A 9887-nucleotide genomic window follows, 5' to 3' on the forward strand; every position below is an offset into this window, starting at 1 on the left:
GAGTCACACCGGCTCGGACGTCGCCCGGGTCAACAAGGTCCGCGTCAGGTTACTTATTTTTATAATCTGATTACATTTGACATACAACCAGCAACTGTGTCTCCTAAAAACTGCATTTTCATTCCAATGTGGCAAATACACTTTGTGGAAAAACAACATTTCTTTTCCAATGTTCTTTTTCCAAAATGATAAGGAAATGTTTATATCTGAAGTATCTGCGAAAACATTCACTAGGCTTTTAAGTGGATATTTTCACTAACTATTGGATGGATTGCCATTAAGTCATTCATCAGGCAAAAATGTCAAGCCTTGTATGTCAAATATGAGGATTTCACTTTTCATATTTGGACATTTTATAGACTCATTAATTATTGTCATTATTATTATCAAAAGAACCTGACAAATGAATCTATAATGAAAATAATAGTTAAGTTGCAGTTTAACTGTTAACAGCTGTCAATAAGTTCCTATCTGCAGAAGTCAGAGAAACAGAAAATTAACTTTCAACTCTGATGCAACTTTGCAACACAAACCTGTCAGTACTTGTTTATTGCAGTGATGGATTACTGTGACTGAGTGACTGATCTCTGAAGTATAACATTATGCAACAGTTCCCCTCCCCCACATTTTTTATAAAACAAGTTCAGCATCCACTTATAGATTAGATAAAACTCTATAGTGTCTCTCACAGCATTATACGCTTTGAAAATAAAATAGTGTAATATGTGTTACAGATGTTCATGATATTGTGTGCACTACCTAATATATTTTTAGTCTTTTGTCGGACTCAGATTCATTCTTTGACATCTGCATGATTGTAGAATGAGATAAAGAGATGCAGCCATACTTGCTAATACAGGAGTACAAGACTGTGCAACAATAATCTCATCATGGTAGAAATTTGCATAAAAATAATCACAGCCAGTGTGAACGTCCACTCTATAATTCAGTCCTGGACAAGAACATTGTTGAATCGAGGCCTGCTACAATCAGCTGCTCATGATTAATCATCTCTGGCTTTAATTCAGACTAGAAAGGGCACACTGCAGCTTTGGACAACACCTGAGACAACTGTACACAGAGAATAAAGTATGCTCTGTGACATGAATAGACCAAGTCAGTTCTCATTAATGACCTACTGTAGTAGGCAGTACAGTAATGGGAACTGTTGGGTCGCTTTAAATTCAATTCAGTTGTATTTGTATAGCTGAGGACACTTTTCATATAAAGCAGGTCTAGACTGTACTACTTATAAAGTACTAATAAATTATTTATAGAGACCCAACAGTTCCCACAATGAGAAAGCACTTGGCTACAGTGGCAAGGAAAAACTTCCTTTTAAGAGGCAGAAACCTTGAGCAGACCCCAGCTTTAGGTGGTTGGCTGTCTGCCTCGACCAGTTGAAAAAATATTATAAAAGGGTGGGTTCACACCAGCATTGTGTAGCCTGGTTGAACTGAACCAGCGTTTCCCCCTTTGGTGGCCTTCGTTTGGCATTTTTGTCCAAACTCTGGTGCGGACCAAACAACCATTCTTGAAGGGGGGTCTTGGGCTGCTGTCTAGAACACCTTTTGAAAATAAGCATTTCATTGTATGTGGCATTTCATTTCATCAAAATGTTTTCTCTTCCTGTTTTGATGAACTTAGTGCAGGCTTGCTCATCAGAGCCAGACGTTCTTTCATAAGACAGACTGATGGAAGAGCGTCTTCCTCAAAATTAATTAATTAAATCATTTTTGATGTAACTGTAATCGTCCTCCAATATTCCTCCAGTCATTTTGTGGATTGTGTTACAAAAATCTATCCCCCATCTTTCCTCTTTCCTATTCCTTCTAATTCTAAGGTCAACTTAATTGTATCTTCTGGGCATTTGTATTTGATTTTCTGAAATACTTAGAGGATGGCACTCTAGAGTACCATCTCTATTTTGGAATTGTCTGTAGTAGTAAATAACTACAGAAATTAAATTTTACAAAACGATATTCAGTTGGTTGCTTCAAAAGACTTAATTTGTAGTCCTTTTGATGCCCAGACTAGATTAAAGAAATTAAAGAGCTAAAAAGACAAAGCAAGTGTCATGCCGACAATAAACAGCAGCCAGGAAGACTTTTCACAACCTGCCCGGTTGTGTGTGCGTCTGTGGCCAGTCAGCGTTTATACACCACATCCGTCACCATCTCATGCAGCATAACAATATGTCTGTCTCTCCTGTCCTCACTATATGTGACAGGAATTTACTCAGTTTGCCAGAAGTCATCATCAGCAAAACGAAAAGGACAGGACTGTATGGCAGAAGACATATCCTATGACATTGTGTGGTATCTTATTAGATAGGGTGTGTGCGTATGTGGAATAAAAATATTGGGCCCTTGTGTTATCCTTGTCACTGGCCCCTTGAGGCTAAATGCACGAGTTCTGTGCCGCTGCCTCCATTGTGAGGCACTTTAAAAGCCTCTGTTGTGGTCTTTTATATTCTATTGGCCCTGTGATGAATAGGTTGGGAATGGGCGGGCGAGAGAAAACATCCGTTTATCATAATCACTCTGAAAAAAATACAGGAGATCCATAACAATGTTGGCCGCATCTGCAAATTCAGACGAAGGAATTGAAGTGAGGTGTCACACTGTGACAGGGATTGTGTCTGTGCAGTGATTAAATTCACACAAACAAAGAAAAAAAATCGACTCAGCTTTCAGAGATGCAGAGATGAATCATTTCAAAAAACAGTAGCTAAACAGCCAAAGAGCAAATGCTGTGTGATCTATCATCGCTGTGCTTCAAAGTCTCGCCCAATTCAGTTTTTTCCTCAAGTGCTTTATACTTGCACTGTTTTCCAACATCAACACAAGTAGGTTTTATTCACTAAGATCTGAGGCTGCTTCTAAATTATCCCCTCATTTCTTCCACTCTACTTTTGATCTGCTGCAAAGGTGCATATCAGGGTCCAGGAGGTCTGTTTTCTCCCCCAAGGGATATACAATTAAAGTCATGAAATAATTGGTGAGTTACTCCTTAACGTCTGTGGTAATGTGTCTCTGTGTAAACACAGCTAGCTTAATGCTAAGAAAAATAAATAGGATAAAAAACGACAAAACAATTAGGGTTAGGAGTTTGTTGTGTTTAAGGTTAGGGTTGCACTGAATTAGGGTACTGGCACCTTGTTTGGTCCTATTCAGGTACTGTGTAGAACACAGCAACAGAGCAAAAAAGTATAATAATCTCTTAGTATCCCCTAGAGGCTACAACCAGGGCTCACATTAACTGAATATTATCTGTCATTGACTAAAAAAAATCTGAAGGCCATCCATCATACTGACAGATTAACACTACGGCCAATCTACCATAATTTTGTAATTTACACCCAAAATTGTCAATAACATGGTGACCAGATGTACTGGTTTGTCCAGATTGACCCAGTTTCTAGCTGGAATGCCCGAGTCCCAACAATATCTGTAAAATAATGAAATGCCTCCGTTTTTAGGCAAACTTGAGTACTTAAACCAACAGCCCAACTCAGACAGAGGCCATAAAAAGGTTTGGTACACAGAACATCTGTCTGCGAATAAGCAAACAAATCCAATAGGGGAGAAGGCTTTATACAAAGAGCAAAGACAAACTAGCAAAGAGACAGGGAATAGATGTCTTAATACACATAGGAGGGTGGGATAGGGGATGGTTAGAGTTAATCAGAACAGGGAAAAACTGATCAGTTGCTGTTGCTAGCCTAACACATAACTGCAGCAGCAAAGACACAGGTCAATGACACAATGCTGCACAGCATAAAAAAGCCAGCAGAACTGAAGAAATTTGATAAAATATTACAACATAAACATTATGATTTATATTATAAACCACATGAACATTAAGCTTTCTTGAATCCAAAATGCAAAGATAATAAGCATTATTTGTCTGAGTTGCAGAACTAATTAATTACTAACTAAGTAATTATTGTCAGTCCACATTGCGTCTACACTCTCATAAGTAATGATAGCTTTACATGTGCTCTGAATTTAGGGAAGGTGTTGCAGCCAAATTTCAGACTATTGATTTTGACCTAAAATATAGTGACCACAATCGATGTAGTAGGAAAACCTAAATACTATATTCCCATTCAGTGGAATGAAAGTTACAGTGGATATAAACAGTCTACACACCCCTGTTAATATGCCAGGTTTTTGTGATGTAAAAAAATGAGACAAAGATAAATCATGTCCAAACTTTTTCCACCTTTAATGTGATGAAAATTCAATTGAAAAACAAAAGCTAAAAATCTTTAAGGGCGAGAATCATAAAATAAAAAATTACAATAAACCTGTTTGCATAAGTGTGCCACACCCTGAAACTAATACTTTGTTGAAGCACCTTTGATTTATTACAGTACTCAGTCTTTTGGGGTATCTTGAGTCAATTAGCATGGCCCATCTTTGACTTGGCAATATTTGCCCACTTTTCTTACCAAAGCTGTGTTCAAATTTGTCAGAATTACCTGTGTACCAGCCCTCTTCAGATCACCCCACAGATTTTCAAAGGGATTCAGGATCTGCGGCTACTGGCTGTGGCCTATCCAAAACGTTTGACTCTTCTGGTTGAAGCATGCTTTTGTTTGATTTGGAGTATTCTTTGGTTGTTGTCGTGCTGAAAGCGTGAAATTTCCTCTTCATCTTAGAATAGAATAGAATAGAATAGAATATACTTTATTGTCCCCTAGGGGAAATTTGTCATGGACTCAAAGTGCGTAGTGCATAGTAGAAGCTGCCCCTACAGACAATAAATACACATGCTATACATATAGCAGCTAACATACACACTCATGACACATCCAATAAAAGATTAAAACAAATAAAACAACAAAACAAGCAGAACACCAAGTCATTGCACACTTCCCAGGCCTCAGCGTACCAATCTATTTTAAAAAAAAAATTAAATTTTATATCCATAGCTATTTTTTACTGGTATCCATTGAGTTCTATTGTAGTGCAAAAAATATCCCATTGCAGAATTTCAGATTTTTCTCTTTGATTTACCGTAAGGTAGCACAATCCATGCAACAGCTTATTTGCACATGATGTCAAGTCAAGTCAAGTCATGAAGTCAAGGGATTTTCTACACTGGAAGAACTATCATGAACTCTCAAAATGCCTGTTTTGAGCTGTTACAGTTGCTCAAAATGATCAGACCAAGAACACACAAGAAGGAGAGTTTATCGAGTACCAAAAGTTGTTTTTCACAAGGGGAAAAATGCAAGAAATTGACCAAAAATGCTGGAAAGACTGCTTGCAAGTACTTCTGTGGACAATGCAGCAGCAAAACCTAGCCTATTTTAAAAACGTGTAAACTATATTTTGAATATTTCCACCACTTTACCTTGCCGTCAGACAGCCCTCTCCGATGGTGAATTGAAGCTGTTATGTCAATCAAAGTAACTTTGTCATATATACAATACTTATATAATCCAATACAAAATTGTTGGACAGTTATAACAAAATGCTCTCTTTAAAGACAGCAGATTGCTTTGACTAAAGCAATAATTTTACCTTGCAGAACAGGGGAGTTTATGGTTTACCACCGCCTTGAGCCACAATAAATAACATTAGTTCTGATCCAGTGTTCAAACATCAAAGACAAACGATATAGGGCAGTACCTGTTGGCTGAGTTCCTTCTTTATAAGTAAAGACTTTTTTAACCTTTTTCTTATTTGTAAAGTAAAAAGTAAAGAAAAGAAGTAATGTGACACATGATATATGTTCAATATTAAAATGTAGAAATGAAAAATGAAACTGAAGGAGAGAATAGTGGTAAAACAGCAGGAAGGAACAGCATGGTGCGAGACAGAGTGAGAAGTGAAGTGTGTGTGTGTGTGTGTGTGTGTGTGTGTGTGTGTGTGTGTGAGAGAGAGAGGGCTGGATAATCTTTTGACTCTTTCAGTTAATCTATAATCCATTAGTTTATTATTTCTTTTGGCTGATATGGTACTTATGCTCTAATGAAATTGTGATCCCATTTCTCTCGTTGTCCCTAAAGACCAGGAACGACCTTCACTATTGAATCCATACAACACACACCACACACACACACACACACACGCGCGCACACATTCTCATCATGGTTGATTACTGTAACTTTAACTGAATTAATGTAGTTGAAGTGGAAAGATTAATCTTGGCCAGACTTTCTGCATATGTTTTCTGACTGCAAAGAGAAAATGGACAGAATTGTTCATTTGTTCAAATGCCTAAAAAGAGCCATGTTTATATTTTACCGACAACAGTGCTTAGTGGTTGTGTAAATTGGTTAATTATATGTCTGTTGGGAGCCAATGAGGAAGTCAGGTGATCTTATTATAGAGCCCCATAATGGGGGATAGATGGGTCAACAACATGTGGGACTAAAGCGTGAGACCACTTTGTTTCCTGTTTCCCACTAACAGTCCCTAACACTAAGAGTGTAGGTTTCATTTAAGCATGACAAGGATAGTCTCCTAACCATAACTATGATGGCGAAAGTCCTCTAATTTTAAAAGTCCAGAGTGTAGGATTTAGTAGCATCTACTAGTGTAATTGCAAACTTCAGTTTCCCAAAACTGACATCAATTCAAAGCAATCAAACACATAAGTGAAATATAGAACAGTCCATTTGTCTTGTAGCTATTGGCTACAGCACATAGGAGTGCATATATATATATATATATATATATATATATATATATATATATAAACAAATTGTTTTTTGTGTTACAATTTACTTTAAGGAAAAGCTTTGATTGACATCTTTAATTATGTTTATGTAACGCTCCCAGAGCTATCTTTCCGGACTGATAGACTCCAAAAGCTACCTTATCCACATACTCAATGATGGTGCATCCATACTCTTCCAACATAGCGCAATAGCTCCCTGGCTTGAAGTCCAAAGACTACAAGTTTAGTCCGTTTCGATGTTTGTATAAAGTCCTTAGGATATATTCCAAGCAGACAAAGTTTGGCACATTTTGGTATGAAACATATCTGACAAACATTTCATAACATCCTTTCAAGATTTGGATCTGGATTCCCATAGAATATTAGAAGACATATGATTTAAGTTTGACAGTAGTTATATACATTCTCAATAACCACTTATATTGAAGTAATTTAAACCTTGTTATTTATTGTCTGTTTTGGGGCTTTTAAACAAGCATCATTCCAATCTGTTTCACCAAGATCTTCTTGTGTATCCATTTTCCAAGCATTTAATTTATCTAATGACGATCCAGTACTATATTCTACCAATATCCTGTAATATTTAGGTACATGGCCCTTCCCTTCTATGCACATTATCTGTCCGTAGCTTTTTAACTGCAAATATTTAGTGATTTTTTTTTTTTAGGGATTTTATCTCTGTTCGTCTACATAGAGATCCAGAATTTTCTGAATACCATTTTATATTCCATGCTCTAAATCCTCCATTTCTTTTACCAGGTGTGAACTGATCAGTGATTTAGAATGGACTCTAGGCAGACATTAGTTTCAGCTCAAAAAATCAATTTGCAGACACTGGAAACTTTCTTGTGAACTGCATCACCATGCAATAATAAGATAATATTGAAAAGCCAACGCAGAACAGGGGCCTGAATCCTGATCGTCTTATCCAGATAGTTTTGTGAATTATTATTGAGTTCTTCCCCATATTCACCCATTAATCCAAGTTATTCTGGATTAAGTAAATGGTGACCTGGACTCAAGGCGCATTTCTAGTCTTCCGACCACGCAAAGCGCTTTTACACTACGTCCCACATTCACCCTTTCACACACATTCACTCAGTGATGGCAAAGCCCATCAGAACAGAAACTAATGCATTCATACACATTCACACACCGATGCACAGCATCTTGGAGCAATTTGGGGTTCAGTATCTTGCTCAAGGATACTTCGACACGTAGCGGGAGGAGCCGGGGATCGAACCAACAACCTTTAGATTAGTGGACTACCCACTCTGCCTCTGAGCCACAGCCGCCCCTAAAGTAATTTATTAATAACATTTCTGAAATCATAAACTGATTGAAATCCTGTTTTTCAGTATTCCAAAACGGCGGTACAGCTCAAGGCTTAGTCTCAGTAACATATCATACTTAGAGGATAATCATGTTGGAAACTTGCCAAGTTATTAAGTGTGTGTGTGTGTGTGTGTGTGTGCTTGTGTGTTCTATAGCAGATGGTCTTCATGTCATTGGGATATCATTATTAAAGTAAAATAAGTTAGCATGTAGCTATGTTAATCCATCCTGGCTGACAATTTAGCCCTAACACCAACCCCTTCTCCTGTCCTTCACACACTGTGCACACACACAAAGCCTAGTGCACTGCATTTTGTCTTATCCATCCATTAAATCCTGTTTCATTCTATTGACAGAGGACAGTCCATATGAATTACCTTTTGTGTTTAGAGTGGAATTACAGATATGTAAAAGGAATGATGACATTAAGTCATCCAGTCGTTATACAGTCAATAGTTTGAATGTAGCATTTCCCATATTATTCAAAAACATAAACATTTTGTCTCAGGTGGTAGAGAGGGTGGTCCACTGATTACAGTGTTGGGGGTTGATCCCCATTTCCTCCTGTCCAAAAGTCCAGTGGATTGGGGGTTCACTGGCATTCATTCGTCCCATGTGGAATAGACACACATTGGTGAAGATGACACTAGCTACCTTTTGGGTATTAACATTAGCTGTAAAGTTAGCCCTTCTGGCTGTCGTTTATGTCTTCAGCATGGCAGCTTTCTAATCATTGCTTATATCTAGGATAATGGGGTTATTGCTGGCCTCAATGGGCCCCTCTAGCAGATGGGCTCCAGAAAGTTTTTCCCCTCTTATGGGTGACCTGCCCTGAGTACATTTCTACATAACTGAAGCAAGGTGAGAACATAGAATACTGGAGGTCAGCAAAAAGTTTGCTGAAAAAAAAAGTTTCATCTGGTAGTTGAGTCTTACAATGGACGTTGGAAACATGGATTGCTCTCTGCCATTCTAACAGGTACAAGCCAAACTGGTGAAGCTGAGAAGTATTAAGGAAGTTGCAGCAACTATTGCTGAGTGTGATAGGATAATACTGCTTTTTCTGCCCTTTATTTTTTTTTAGTTGTATATATGAACTATCTTTTAATCTGCATTAAGGTCAGCTCAAACAGAAACTTAACTAAACTACCCATATTTTATCTTTATTTTATCTTTATCTTACCCATAATGGTATCAAGCCATGCAGATGGTTTCACTTGTCCAATGTTTTACGATATCCATTTGGAAAATCTGTGGAAAAATCACAGTTGACTGAATTTCCCTCAGCCTGTAAGGAAGGGAGAAAGTATTCTCTCTCGAAGGGTAAAAAGGCCATTGCATTTATTTTCTTTCAAACCTCTACCCTCCTTGAAGGTCCAGTGTGTAACATTTTGAAGGATTTATTGGCAGAAAGGGAATATAATATGCATAACTATGTATTCATTAGTGTATAACCACCAGAATGTAGGAATCCTTGTTTGGCTCTTTATAGGGGTGTTTACTTTTTTACTTGCGTTTCAAGCCATTGTACTTCCTCCTTCTCGTCTTAAAGAGGGTGAAGCAAGGTAGCTGTAATCTGAAACCACACCACTAGATGCCACTAAATCCTACACACTAGACCTTTAGCTGTCATCTGGCCCTTGGCCAATGCACCACTGCAGTAAAACTACTGCGTTACCGTAGACATAAAACAGGTTTTTGATGAGAATATATGTAAACATTTTAATAAAAGAAACTCAACAGCTGAATTAGTTCACTGATTTGACCTAGTCATCACCCCAACTGGTCGAGGCGACCACCCACCTAGAGCCGAAGGATCTGTCCTAGGTTTCTTCCTCTTAAAAGGCAGTTTTTCC

The 9887-nt window shown here is 37.8% G+C and overlaps 1 protein-coding gene across 1 annotated transcript in view; it reads left to right on the top strand.

Moving 5' to 3' along the window:
- The window catches only part of LOC118334851 (choline transporter-like protein 5-B), a 42229-nt gene extending 34768 nt beyond the window's left edge, over positions 1-7461 (top strand). The window contains exon 21 of the mRNA XM_035670923.1: positions 7456-7461. Within this exon, the coding sequence (XP_035526816.1) occupies positions 7456-7461 (6 nt within the window). The remainder of the gene's footprint in view (positions 1-7455) is intronic.
- The last annotated feature ends 2426 nt before the right edge of the window (positions 7462-9887 follow it).

The sequence above is a fragment of the Morone saxatilis genome, unplaced genomic scaffold, assembly GCF_004916995.1.
Source record: "Morone saxatilis isolate NCDOM2014 unplaced genomic scaffold, NCSU_SB_2.0 Contig23, whole genome shotgun sequence".
Lineage (NCBI taxonomy): Eukaryota > Metazoa > Chordata > Actinopteri > Moronidae > Morone > Morone saxatilis.